This window comes from Bubalus bubalis, chromosome 4 (assembly GCF_019923935.1).
Source record: "Bubalus bubalis isolate 160015118507 breed Murrah chromosome 4, NDDB_SH_1, whole genome shotgun sequence".
NCBI lineage: Eukaryota > Metazoa > Chordata > Mammalia > Artiodactyla > Bovidae > Bubalus > Bubalus bubalis.
The window spans coordinates 32,138,503-32,153,849 of NC_059160.1; the positions used below are offsets into that span (position 1 = coordinate 32,138,503).

The 15,347-nt window shown below is 34.8% G+C and overlaps 1 protein-coding gene across 13 annotated transcripts in view; it reads right to left on the reverse strand.

Moving 5' to 3' along the window:
- C2CD5 (C2 calcium dependent domain containing 5) overlaps positions 1–15,347 on the reverse strand; it is a 92,291-nt gene that overhangs the window by 33,886 nt on the left and 43,058 nt on the right. For all 13 annotated transcript variants that reach the window (XM_044941239.2, XM_044941238.2, XM_044941240.2 and 10 more), the window contains 2 exons: positions 7,891–8,005; positions 4,401–4,496 (listed from right to left, as the gene is read on the reverse strand). In XM_044941239.2, coding sequence (XP_044797174.1) covers positions 4,401–4,496; positions 7,891–8,005 — 211 coding nt within the window. The remainder of the gene's footprint in view (positions 1–4,400; positions 4,497–7,890; positions 8,006–15,347) is intronic.

Below are 15,347 nucleotides of genomic sequence, written 5' to 3' on the forward strand. Positions count from 1 at the left end.
CTCAGAAACGTTCTATTTTTTTTTTTAAAGATTAAGTAAGAAAACTAGAGCTACATGAACACCCCCTTCGATATAATGCCAAGCACAGGGAAACAAAACCTAGTTTCACTTGGCCTGAAACCAAGCTGAGATGCTAAGTAATTTGCTCAGTCACAAAAAGTACTAAGTAGCAGACATCAGATTTTAAAGTCAGTTTGTTTGAATCCAAAGGCCATGTGGTACAAGGGGGACACAGAAAGATGATAATTTGGACAACTTTTAACCAAATAACTCCCAGAAATTTGAACACAGGTGGTGTAACATCATAAAGCATAAAGAATAAAAGTGCTAAAATGTATGACATTCAGTTCAGTTTAGTCACTCACTCGTGTCTCTTTGTGACCCCATGGACTGCATGACATGAGGCTTCCCGGTCCATCACCAACTGCCAGAGCTTGCTCAAACTCCTGTCCATCAAGTTGGTGATGCCATCCAACCATCTCATCCTCTGTCGTTCCCTTCTCCTCCCGCCTTCAATCTTTCCCAGCATCAGGGTCTTTTCCAATGAGTCAGTTATTGGAGCTTTAGCTTTAGCATCAGTCCTTCCAATGAATATTCAGGTTTGATTTCCTTTAGGATTGACTGGTTTGATCTCCTTACTGTACAAGGAAATATCAAGAGTCTTCTCCAAGATCACAGTTTAAAAGCATCAATTCTTTGGCATTCAGCTTCCTTGAATGGTCTACCTCTCACATCCATACATGACTACCAGAAAAACCATGCCTTTGACTAGATGGACTTTAGTCAGCAAAGTAACGTCTCTGCTTCTTAATATGTTGTCTAGGTTGGTCATAGCTTTTCTTCCAAGGAGCAAGCGTTTTTTAATTTCATGGCTGTAATCACCACCTGCAGTGATTTTGGAGCCCAATAAAATAAAGTCTGTCACTATTTCCATTGTTTTCCATCTATTTGACATTAAGTGATGGGACCAGATGCCATGATCTTAGTTTCCTGAATGCTGAGTTTTAAGCCAGTTTTTTCACTCTCCTCTTTCACTTCATCAAGAGGTTCTTTAGTTTCTCTTTACTTTCTGTGATAATGGTGGTGTCATCTGCATATCTGAGGTTATTGATATTTCTCCCGGCAATCTTGATTTCAGCTTGTGCTTAACCCAGGTCTGGCATTTTGCATAATGTACTCTGCATATACATTAATTAAGCAGGGTAACAATATATAGCCTTGATGTACTCCTTTCCCTATTTGGAACCAGTCTGTTGCTGGTTCCATGTCCAGTTCTAACTGTTGCTTAAGAATTTTCCACAATTTACTGTGATCTACACAAAGGCTTTGGCACAGTCAATGAAACAGATTTTTTCTGAAATTCTCTTGCTTTTTATATGATCCAGTAGATGTTGGCAATTTGGTCTCTGGTTCCTCTGCCTTTTCTAAATTCAGCTTGAACATCTGGAAGTTCATGGTTCACGTAACGTTGAAACCTAGCTTGGAGAATTTTGAGCATTACTTTGCTAATGTGTGAGATGAGTGCAATTGTGTGGTAGTTTGAACATTCTTTGGCATTGCCTTTCTTTGGGATTGGAATGAAAACTGACCTTTTCCAGTCCTGTGGCCACTGCTGTGTTTTCCAAATTTGCTGGCATACTGAGTGCAGCACTTTCACAGCATCATCTTTCAGGATTTGAAATAGCTCAACTGGAATTCCATCATCTCCACTAGCTTTGTTCATAGTGATGCTTCCTAAGGCCCACTTGACTTCACATTTCAGGACGTCTGGCTCTACGTGAGTGATCACACCATTGTGGTTATCTGGGTCATTAAGATCTTTTTTGTATAGTTCTTCTGTGTATTCTTGCCACCTCTTAATATCTTCTGCTTCTGTTAGGTCCATATCATTTCTGTCCTTTATTGTGCCCATCTTTGCATGAAATGTTCCCCTGGTGTCTCTAATTTTCTTAAAGAGATCTCTAGTCTTTCCTATTCTATTGTTTTCCTCTATTTCTTTGCACTGATCACGGAGGAAGACTTTCTTATCTCTCCTTGCTATTTTTTGGACCTCTGCATTCAGATGGATATATCTTTCCTTTTCTCCTTTGCCTTTCACTTATCTTCTTTGCTCAGCTATTTGTAAGGCTTCCTCAGACAACCATGTTGCCTTTTTGCATTTTGTGACTGGCAATGGATGTAAAGTCCGATACTGTAAAGTACAATATTGCATAGAAAACATTCCTAACCTGGAATGTTATGTCCATGAATCAAGGTTAATTGGAAGTGTTCAAACGGGAGATGGCAAGAGTGAACATCAACATTTCAGGAATCAGTAAACTAAAATGGACTGGAATGGGTGAATTTAATTCAGATGACCATTAAATCTACTATTATATCTACATTATATCTATTATATCTACTAGTGGGCAAGAATCCCTTAGAAGAAATAGAGTAGCCCTCATAGTCAACAAAAGAGTCCGAAATGCAGTACTTGGGTACAATATCAAAAATGATAGAATGATCTCTGTTTATTTCCAAGACAAACCATTCAATAGCACAGTTATCCCAATCTATGCCCCAACCACTTATGCTAAAGAAGCTGAATGGTTCTGTGACGACCTACAAGACCTTCTAGAACTAACACCAAAAAAGATGTCCATTTCATCATAGGAGACGGGAATGCAAAAGTAGGAAGTCATGAAATACCTGTAGTAACAGGCAAGTTTGGCCTTAAGAGTATAAAATGAAGCAGGGCAAAGGCTAAAAGAATTTTGCCAAGAGAATGCATTGGTCATGGCAAACACCCTCTTCCAACAACACAAAAGACTACTCTACTCCTGAACATCACCAGATGGTCAACACCAGAATCAGATTTTTGCAGCTGAAGGTGGAAAAGCTCTATACAGTCAGCAAAAACAAGAGCAGGAGCTGACTGTGGTTCCAATCATGAACTTCTTATTGCAAAATTCAGACTTAAATTGAAGAAAGTAGGGAAAACCACTAGACCATTTACGTATGATTAAATCAAATCCCTTAAGATTATGCCGTGGAAGTGACAAATAGAGTTAAGGAATTAGATCTGATAGAGTGCCTGAAGAACTATGGATGGAGGTTCATAATACTGTACAGGAGGAGGTGATCAAAATCATCCCAAATAAGAAGAAATGCAAAAAAAAGTATGAAAACATTTGAAATATGAAATGTACAAAATGGATAATCTCTAAATACTGACATCCTAGGGAATTTTTTTCTTCCTTCTACTCTCCTACATTTTTTCAAATTTTCTTTAGTAAGCGCTAATAATTTCATGTGTCCATCCAAGCCATAATACGGAAACAACCAAACTGCATGAGAAAGGCTGTTCATTAAATTAGGCTTCTACCTACTACAGAATGGAAGCTACTGACATAAGCAAGAACTATATGGCAGCACGGGGACAACTCACTGGCAAAGTCAGTTTTCTCAACAGAATATTCCAATTGTTCAGTACACTTCAAAACGTCCAACCTTCACTTGCCTATTATTTACCATGACTTTTAATGCTCTGAAACATACTATGGTCAAAATCCATTTTTAATACTGACAAAAGAAACTAACCAAGGTCTTTGTAACATATTTTTCTTAGCTACATAGAGACTTTCAAATTTACAGTAAATTTGATAACGTATAGATTTTTTTTTTGGCTTTCTTCCTTAATATATACTATACATTAATACTGGGGAAAAATATGCATAGTGTTAGGTAAGAAGTATTTAAGATTTATATTATTCAGGCAAGCTCTGGTATCAAACTTACAGCTTTTTGTATATATAGTTGATAACCTCATCTTTTTATTTATCGACACTAACAGATTAAAGGAACCAATAATCAAATAAACCAAAAAGCAGTCTCATTTTACCTAATGCTTTCATTTTTACTTTCTCTTTCACATATCTTAAAGTCATATTTCACAAGATTTTTATACATAATTGAAGCTTTTATATATAATTTTCATACAGCATAGTGTCTGTTTTATAAATTAGGAATTTTCTTTATGGAAATTGTTTCATGACCTTTTCCTATTTTGGAGGTAAAACAAAAGGAAAAGAAAGGAAGAGAAAACTCAAAAGAAATTATTTCTACATTGTAGCAAACACAAAAACAAATACCTGAAATTCTTCAATTGGTAATCATATGTGCCATTTACTGAGCTATTAGAAATAACAATGTGCGTCATGCAGTGCAGAACCCAATACTTGTTAGTTGCTACGGTGTTGCTATGGATTAGGTAAAAATCAGTCAAGTGCCTGGTCCTGATTTCTGCACCTCACCCGTGTAACCCACCCTCATAGAGAAGGATTATCCCAGCTCTGAGAAGAAGAAAGTCAAACTTTCCCTTCTCTACCCTTAAGGAAAATAAGCCATGCTGTCGTGACAACCTCTGTTCCAAACAGCCCTCCACGGTGCCATCCTGCAAAAATCTAGGGTTCAGTACAGCTGCCGTGCCGGATGCAGATAAAATACAGACCTCTTCACTACAAGAGAAAAAAAAAAAAACATAACCAAGTTAATATTTTCAGGCAGTCTAACTTTGGAAAATGTTAAATATCAAAGTCATTACCAAGGTGACAATTTAAATTTAAGATAGACTTTACTAAATATTATTATCACAGGATTACCTCCTAAATCCAGGATAGAAAATAGAAGTAATATTGTTAAAATGAAGAGGAAGAGTATTCTTTGCCATTTAAAAATTGTAAAAGATTAGTATTAGTGACAATTCCTTTAAAATATGGCAAAGCTTATAAAGACTGGAATGTTTCAAAATAATAGTAGTAACACACTATATTGCTGAATCCAGCAATAGCCCATTAAACTGTAATAAAATACTCTTTAAATGAATATTGAATTTTATTAAAATTATTCTAAAAGCACAACTATGTAAATATCTATATTGCTTTAGCTTAATTTAAACTTAATAATAAAAAGACAACTGACACAAACATCCAAAGTATACTAGACAGAGCTTAAGCTACATCATATTATATATATGATAAAAACCGATTTTCCAAAGAATTATCTGAAACTCTTCATTGCATATTACCCAACTTGAAAGCCAAAAAACAATCAACATATTTATTGAATTATGAATGAGATCACCGAAAGCTAATGGGAAAAGTAGCAACCTAGGGACAATACACTTGAAACAAAGTAAATGAATAAGAAGCAAGGCCATAAAAGAAATGATCTGCAAGAGGCCAGGCTTCTAACGGTTAAATGCACACTGAGAATATGAAAAAAACACAAAGCCACAGAAGGCGCTGAATCAAAGAGCTACTAGAGCAGGTGTGCATTTCAAGGTGTGCACTGTAGGGAACTAAATCCAGTAATAGTAAGTAGGACGGGTTAGAACCGAAAAAAAACTGGTAAAGACAGGATTTAAATACAAAAATTTTCTGAGGTCTCCAGGGAAAACAGAAGCTTACATCAGGTGAATGCAAACTTCTAAGTAAATGAATTGGACTCATTTCTGTAGACTTCTGCATCTGTGACTTATCTCCAGCAACTGAATCCACACCTCTGGCCTTCTCCACATGCTATTCTTTTCACCCTGAAAACCCTCCCTATGCCTTTTCTCTTCATTGATATAACTCATCTCTCAAGATACAGTTCAAGCTTCAGTTACTTCATTAAAACTTTCTTCCAATCCTCCTATCGCCCTCTAGGATCCTAAGATATCCTGGGATATCTCTACCATAACATGTATTATGCTTGTCATAATTCTCCAGGAGAATGTGAATCTGATGGTAAGAACTATGTCTTCTAAAACTATACCCCTAAGAGCTGAAAGTATATGAAAATAAATCCACAAATAGAGCAAGACTATTTACTGGGAAGAAAGGCAGGATAAGCCTAACAAGGTTAGTAGGTTAACAAAAGTAGAACAGCTACAATGAGAATAGAGCAGTTCAAGAGGATAATATATACAAAGGAGTACTACTCAGCAATGAAAAGGAACGGGTTCTTGCTAACTGTTACAGGGATGACACTCAATTTAATCTCAACTTAAACATGCTGAGTGAAAAAAGGAGTGCATAATGTTAAGATTCTATTTACGTAAAATTTTGTAAAAGTGAAAACTTATTCTAGTGATAGAAAGCAGATCAGCAGTATATCCTATGACAGGGGTGGGATGAGAAGGGACTGAAGGGAGAGAGTACAAAGGAACATAGAGAAGCTTTGGGGGTGATATATGTGTTGACTGTCTCAATGACACTAATGGTTTTATGGTTTCATGACTGATGCTAATGGTTTCATGATAATAATGGTTTCATGACTTTTATGGTTTCACATACAAGTTATGTGAGAACTTTTCAAAGTAATGTACTTTAAACATGTGAGATTATATGCCTATTATATATCACTAAAGTTGTTTTTTAAAAAGAGTATAATATATGGTCTGCAAAGAAAAAAAAAAGGATCCTTAGAGAATTAAACAGCATGGCTCTGTAACATCCTCATTTATTACAGGCTAATCATTTTTTCTCCAACAAAAATGATCAGCACCACCACAAGAAAGTTATCCATGTAATAGCTGGCAGTTAAGTATTACCCAACAGAAGGTGGAAAAATAAGACAGCCTAAGGTCAAACAGTGTCTGCTGCTGCTGCTAAGTCACTTCAGTCGTGTCCGACTCTGTGCAACCCCATAGACAGCAGCCCACCAGGCTCCCCCGTCCCTGGGATTCTCCAGGCAAGAACACTGGAGTGGGTTGCCCTTTCCTTCTCCAATGCATGAAAGTGAAAAGTGAAAGTGAAGTCCCTCGGTCGTGTCCGACCCTCAGCGACCCCATGGACTTCAGCCTTCCAGGCTCCCCCATCCATGGGATTTTCCAGGCAAGAGTACTGGAGTGGGATGCCATTGCCTTCTCCGCAAACAGTGTCTAGATGACATCTATTACCAACTTCTGAAGGAGTGGAAAGTAGGGTTCAAGGATGGCAGACAGCAAGTAAAGTCAGAACCTAAGTAAGGAACTGGGAAAACTCTTGATTAAGAGAAGGGTCAAAATAAACCAGAAATAAATAAGCAAATGGGATAAGTAGGAAAATACCAGGTTGTGATCCAAAAGTGAAATTGTATGGTTTCAAATTTTTAAAGAGGAACAGTTTCATGCAATAATGAAATCAAAATAAGGTTGAAAGTCAACTAAGGATAGAGGACTTGAGAATGAGAAAGCACAATGACAGACTGTTAGAAGGGAGATAATTGTGTTTAACTGGAGGAGATGGGCAGGAAAAAGAAGAACAGAAAAAAGTTTTGGAGGTAGAAAATCCTGAACAGTGGATTGGCACGGACTTAAATGGGGAAGAAGTTGTCCAAATGAAAGACAGGAGAAAAAGAAATTGAGAACTGAGAGTATGGAGGTCCCTTCCTAACTGGGTAGCGTTAGGGAGATTTGTTGGTAGGAAAAAGTTAAGTTATAGTTAATTAATGAAGGCAGAAAGAGTTTACAAATGAACTTGAAAGACACACGGCGGTTTGTTTACAATAGATTAAGAGTTTCAAAATCCCAGAGGAAGGAGCTGGTGGAGTCACAAACTGGAGTAAAGTAGGCTTGGAGTTAATACTTGCTGTGTGCCAGTATTATATTCTCATTTAATGCCTCAATAACCTTAACTGACAGGTAGTTATTGTCTCCAATGTATAAACTGAGGCTTGGAGGAGTAAAACAATTTTCCTGAAGTTTCACATTAATTAAGCAGTAAAGATAGCATATGAACCTCCTCTTGATGTATTCTAAAAAAGCCCACACTAACTGGATCAATCCACTTTTCTTCTTTTCTCCGTGTCTGCATAAAGCTTTTCCCCTTTCAGATGACAATCTGTAAGCTACAGCATCTAGAAAATCAAGTTGTTATTATCATTTACCAGATGCTAGTTGATTCACTGTAGCCCACTACAGCATGACAGCCTAATGCTTTGGCATGGGATTTTATTTCTTGTCTGATTTCTGCCCACCATGCATCTCGAGTTTCTGGTTCATCTGAAAAATAAATTTTAAATCAGTTCACTACTCAATAGCATATTGTCTATTTGAACAAGAAATATTTAAAGTACGCATACTCTGGAAGGCAAAGAACTACTATTCTACAACAGGTTTCAAACTTCACATCTTTAAAATGCTACTTCTCAAAAAGCTTATTAACATTTTCATTTAATGCTACGTCTCAAGAAGTTTAACATTTTAAACTCAGGTGCTAGAAAATAAATCATCTAGTTCTATTTGCTTTTTTGCTTTAGGGCTATCTATAGGGATCTGTTTTATGAAATACAATTTGAAAGGTAGACCCAGAGTTTTCAGACTCTAATCTTAAACTAAAATGACTTCCTATGTCTCACCTCACTGAGTGAGCACCTTGAGTCATATCCATAAATTTATTTTAAATGCCGATTTCATTTCCTGTACTTAATTTTTAATAATGCAATACATTCTGGGTTCTCTGCAAGGCATAGATTTATCAACATTAAAAAGCAGAAAGCCATCTATAGCCATCCTTCTAAAGAGATGTGGGTCCTGAAGCAAAGTGACAAGAAATAAAGGGACTGGCCAATTCAAAAGAAAGAAAGCAAATACATTGAAAACATTAGTACAAAGAATCTAGTTAATGTACATAAGGACAAATTTCAGAAAGAACACTGCAACTCCATATATAGCTCTGTCATTAAGAAAATGCTTTCAAATCACAGAATCACATTTTATTACCATAGAGTAGCCCAACATTGCTTGCAATGGAGCATTATAGATGGAACATCTGTCACATACACTTTCTAATTACTTGCATTTAGCTGCAAACTACTGATGAACAGCAGCTGCATATATAGTTAGCTTTTCCTGCCCAAAGATGTTAAAAACAGAAATGGTCTATAATCAGCATATCCTAAATTGTTTCTTTTTTTGTGGCCAATTCCGTTTGGGAACAATTTGGAAAAGAAAAAACCTGATCAACTCTAAATAAGATGCTAAGCTTTTACTGTAAATCTTTCACATTAAAAAGGCACTATTACAACTAAAAATCCAACAATCCAAAAGCCTTCTGAGTTTCTGTACATATGCAGTTTTCAAATACGTTTTTCAAAATAAGTAGAATAAGTAGAATCATACTCACTAGTGAAATACTGAAGACAGCAAAGTAAAGAAAGGTTAAAAGGCTTGTTATAGCTCACATTCCTATGGTGGAATTTTGTTTCCCCCACAGGGAGATCAGCAAAAAGAAGTGAGGAGATAAAAACCAGAACTACAAATGATGCCAGCCAGTTCTTGCGTTAAAGTCTTAGATCCAAGACCGTGCTACCCTAAAACTTTCTTTCAGAAGAGAAGAAAGAAACACAAAACTCCAGGAAACTGAGGAAAAGATCAAAGTACGAGATAAAGAAGGAAAAGAAATAGAAAATACTACAATATGGTGTTAGCAATCAATATTACGAATTCAGAAATGGGTGAGACAATTAGGTGGCCCTATTTTGCACATATGCTACTACGTTAAAGAATTTCTTCATATTCCTAGCTGAAATGTAGACATTAAGAGCACAAAAACACTTTCATATCCATTCTCTCTTTTTAGGACATACAAGTTTCCAGATTAATTTGGACATCTATTAACATCATCTTTTCCTAATAGGGAAATTTTATATCATAAGATAAACTATCATTCAACTAGTTGCTCCATCTATCAAGTTACTTATGATTTTCGAAAAAGATAGCAAAAATAAGAGAACTATATCTCAGCTTAGAAAAAAATTATTTTCCTGAAAAACTATGTAAAATGAAAAGTCGACTTTCTAAAACGTAATAGTAAAACCTGCAATTTACTTTTCAAATCATTCTGGAAGTTTACAATAATATTTACTAAATCAAATAATCATATACTACGTTTTTATAAATTAGATTTTCTCACATTAGGTTTGCCTACATCTTGCTACATGGTAATACATGGCAGTTTTCTGCTTTAAAAATTTTACAGGATGTAATCAACAGTATTATATTTTTTTAAATTAATGAAAAATTTGGAAGAAGCTACTTATTTTAAGTTTGAGATCTATCTATTTAGAAAGGCCAGCATGCCTAAATGGAAAAAGTATGTAATCATAATTACTATGAGATACATGTAACCACATAGAATACAAAGTTTATCTACATCAAACTTACCTTGGTATAACACATAAAATAATCAGATAATTAAACCAAACACTATGAAAGAATAAGTGGCTGATTTAAAAAAAACAAACAAAAAACCAACAAAAAGCTGAAAGCAGCGCAAGTAGAGCATTCATACTCTCTGACAAGTTCACAAGCAGCCTTTATTTTGACACATGAGCCACACAACTGCACATGGGGATGCCACTGCTGTAGTTAATAAAGTATTTACAAGTTTAATAAAAGCTAAAGAGTTACATAACAGGAGGGCTAAGGAAGCAAATGGTGTTATGTCCACGCTCCAAAGGATTTCTTAAATTTGGTTTTTGGCTAAAGCAAAAGCTCAAAGAACGAAGGGTTTTGCAAAGCAGATTCAGCAGACAGGTGCCAGAAACAGTGGAAACTTTGGCGCATGCTTGGATCAGGTGACAGTACAGACTGAGAACTATGGCAGCTCACTGAAATGGCTACAGAAAGTAATGGCCCTAGATTCTAGGTGAAAGCAGGGCAAGCATACAGTAGGGAGCACTTCATCACAGACTAGTAATTGGATTAAAATAATTACCTACAACTGTGAGCAAGAAGTCAAAGGATGAATTTTTTGGCTATTAAATTTAGGGGTTAATTAAGATATAATTAAGAAAAATCAATTTATTTAATATTACAGAAAAATTAAACTTCTCTTCAAAGCCTATCTTATACTTAATGCCAGAGATGAGCCACAGAATATTCAAGTAGCAATCATGATTCAGTCTAACTTACTAGTACTGAAAATTCAGAAACAAAAATCAGAGTATGTAATCCCTACTAATGGAAATCTTAAAAACTGCTAATTATACTTCTTATAGGAAATACATTAGTGAATCTGAACTGTTTTATTCACCCTACAAAAGTAAAAACTGAGGATTTACCATACTTATGTAAAAGGCAAAAAAAAGAACCTGGCTTAAAAATTTACTGGCAACTATACACACCTTATATGAAACTGGATACAATTTGGTCACTTGAAGGATATACAGCTGACATGTGAGGGTTGCAAATTAACGTTTCAGAGATGTGAAGAAAAAATATCTTCACTTAAAATACCATGCTCCTTCCAAGAATCTATAGAATTACTGATAATCATAAAATGATTATCATTTTAGGAGATATGAAAAGTTACTTATTATATACATTATATTTCATACTATTTTGTATTTTTCTTCTAAGGGTCAGAACTATACATAGATAATTATCACAGATCTTTTACTATATTCTCTTAATTGCAAGCATGAATTGAGTTCTAGATCAATGCCTCACTGATGCCTCTTCCAAGGGTAATGTCCTCACACTTACGTTGACACCACAGTTAATTCGTTTTTCTATTACTTGTCTAGAGCATGGCCATAGCTTGATATCTTGCCATCTTTTTAGTATTTTATCTTGTTTCTAAAGTACAGGTGACACTGGTAAAGATTCCTAAAATGACAGTAATAGTTTACCCCTCAAAAAGTAAAGAAGTGAACAACTCAACATAATATGCCTTTATAAAAGTCAATTCCTTCCAGATTTTAGGCAATTACACATTTGCAACTAAGAAATGCTGACTACATGAAGAGTTAAATGTAGTTCTATTTTTATATAGGTCTAGAAGAGAATAATTCTGTCCCTGGAAACCTTTTAATCAAGTTGAAAGAAAATAAAAAAGGAAATGGGCAGTTATTCAATCTAATTTTTAAATAAACAAGATAAAGTGTTAGATAGGATTTTCAGACAAAGGACAATGTATCTTGTTAATGGACAGCACAAAAAGCTACCTTCTCAAATGTCTGAAAGTAAGAGTCCAACGCAAAACAACCTTTTGAAGAAGATAAATTTCCACTAATAGAACAGAAATTAGAGAGTCCAGGTTCAAGAAAGTATAGAACCTCAAACTGGTTGGGGATTCAGTACAGACTAAAAAGAAGAATCTCATTACAGAAGAAGTAATGCGCAAACTGAGAGTGAACTTCAAGATGTGGTAATTTGGAATATTAGGATGGTGGCTCAGATACAATCCATGTTGGACCAAACTGCAGTCATTACTATTTGTTTAAAAAAAAAAAAAAGTCAAATATGTAATTTACTCCTTGACTGTGACATTTCATTCTTTATATATATAATGTAACTGGTGACCAGTTACATTATTTTATACAGAGAATGATACATTACATTTACATGTTACATTATAATAATGTAATGGAATATCCAGTTACATTTTACATATTTCATATATATGAAGAGTGAAATTTCACACTTAAGGAGATTACCTATCTGACTTTTTTTTTACAGATAGTAGAAAAGTAATGAATATCCAGTTACATTATATGTAGAAAGAAAATTAAATATTACATTTATGTCACATTATAAAGGAAAGCTCTCAAGTCATGCATGCTATATTTATGCCTTCTTGAACTCTATGTATCTACTTTCTGAAGACCTTATTAAAATACTGAAAACCAAATGCTGCTTAACTACTTTAGGCTTACTTTGCACATTTGCTCATGAATGTCCCTCAGATGTAGAAAAATAATGATTGCTGAGATCATCAGTAGAATTCAAATTCCAAGAAAGTCTATCTCCATTTAACTCTCTCTCTCTCTCTCTCAAACACATACAGCAAAGTAGTGTAAGAAACAGACTAGGCTAGTATGTAAACAGGAGGTCTGCCTGGGTGAACCCTGGTTATTTCCAATCCCCAGAATTGTGCTTAAGACATGGTAGGCACTTAACAAACATCTATTGGAGAAAAATTTGAATGATCAGAGTGATAAGTATATTCTATATAAATATTTCCTTATATAAGTATTTCCTCAGCTGACTCATATTTTGTTAAGTATTTTTAAAGTAGTAACTACACTTTTAGATGTTAACTATTAGTTTTGCCTCCAAAATAAAGTCAAATTTCTAACTATATTTCTGAAAACAAAAAAGAGAAAAAGAGTAACATTTTCTAAATTTAAACCACTAAATCTATCATTAGCTGAAGTTCATTCATTGTAAGATTGAGAAAATTTCCAGTCTAATAAGTCTTAAAACCTACCATCTGTCTAAAACAGTAAAAAAAGAAAAAAATATTTTTAGAATATTCTCAAAAACAAAAGAAAGGCTATTCAAACACCTTGCTTTACTAACTCAGGGCTTAAAAACACTTAAAAATATTGTCTAAGTTCATAAGCTACTTCAAACTAGTATTTTTCAAATGACATTATATAAGTACTTTAAATTTCCTCTTGTCACTTCTAAAAAAGTTATCTAAATTGACATGCATCCTACACAGTAAAGAATAACAAATTTTCCTCAACTCACTGAGACTGCTATAAGTAAGAAACTATGTGCGACCTATTCAGAAATACTTCTAGTGAGAAGAAAAAAAGATTACAGCCATTTGAGAAGCAATGAGCTAGGGCTATCAGGATTTATTCTTAAAATATTATTGTCAACTGAACTTTCAAACAGACTTGAGTTTCTGTAAGATAGGAATCATTTGCCCCCTGGGATGTTAAGACTTGCAGACATGTGTTCTCTCTCTCTCCGCTAACAATTGCACAGAGCCTGTTTCACTCACCACATTCTCCTTTAATTACTAAGTCCTGCAGGCTTCACATTCCCTGGTAGTTCACATTCTAAACAGTTTGTAAATTTGTGGTTAAGAGTGTAAGCCCTGAAGCCAAAATTGTAAGGTTCAATCTGGGGCTCAGTCACTTCCTATTTGACCTCGGACAAATGGCTGTTTCATACTGCTCACGTCCAAAATGAGAAGAACGCCTATGTGAGCGCTGTGCTTGAGGATTAAATGACCTACTACCATAAAATCTTAGAAGAGTACATAGTAAGCGCACCACAAAACTTTAGCTCTCCTGTCACCATCAGATCCCAGGTCACTATCTGGCTAGGATTCCTGCACTGCACTAACTGGGCTCTCTCTAGTCTTGCTGCTTTTAAATTCATTCTGAACCAGCAGGCAGCGATTTAATGCAAATCTGACTACTCTGTCTTCTGACGAATCTCCTCCCTGGCATGTTACACACAAGATCTGCAAATGTTACATTCTCCTTCCTAGTAGCAAGGTTCCTTTTATCTTTCTCAGTGTATTAACAGGCCAAAGAAAAAGAAACAAGGTATTAAAGGTAAGAGTTTTGAATAAATTTTCAAATACTGAGCTCCTTTCTTCCTGCTGTATAAAAATACCTTCTATCACTGTAGTTAACACTGTAGTTAACACAAACTAACAGGACAAAGCAGAAGAAAAGGGGGTGGGGAAAGAAGGTAAACTAAGACATTTTGTATTAATAGCAAACAAAAAGTATGAATTAGCTATGTAATAAACTTCATTGAATGAGTAATAGCTAGGATATTGTTTTGCAAATACTTGAAGTTTCAGAACTAGACTCAAAGAATATATTAACATCGTTCCAAATACACTGTCTGAAATATAAATCTAAGTGAATCTTCATGTACTATCCAAAACTGAGCTCAAGACTACTACCTCTATAAGGTACCCTGCCACACAGAGTTAATCCTAACTTTCTCTTTAACTCTGAATCTACTATCACACCATACTATACAGTAAGCCGTTTACATATTCTTCTATCCTCCCAGAATATAAAAATAGGGGGACAGGCACCTTGGCACATCTCTTATCTAACAAATTGCATAGTAGAAAAAAAATTCTAATAACTGCCCACATGGTCTACTGTTTTGCATGAAACACTATTGTATGATATAAAATGTTTTCCTATACCATTCCACATTTTAATGTTTCTGAAATAAAAATGTCAAATAATTAGTATGTTTGACTACCACGTGTTCCTCTTTTTTCTTAGACGGCTTTTATGAAGTCAATGATATATCATATTATAGCTGGTATCAGAGACCAGTAAATATAATATTGATAAATAATTTCTAGCATTAATAGAAACTGTATCAACAACTACTTTTCTATAATTTTTGATTTTCTGTGGTAATACAGGACAGGAGTGGCTAAATATTCCCTAATTACAGAGAAAAATATATAAATGATTTGAATACATTTACCAAATATATAATCTTTTTTGCAGAATTATCAAGTTATTTTTCTGAAACTAGTATCAGAAAATCCCTGGTTTCTAAGTATGTACCAATTCTTATCAGAAAGACTCTAAATACCCCCAATCAAAAACATAAAACTATG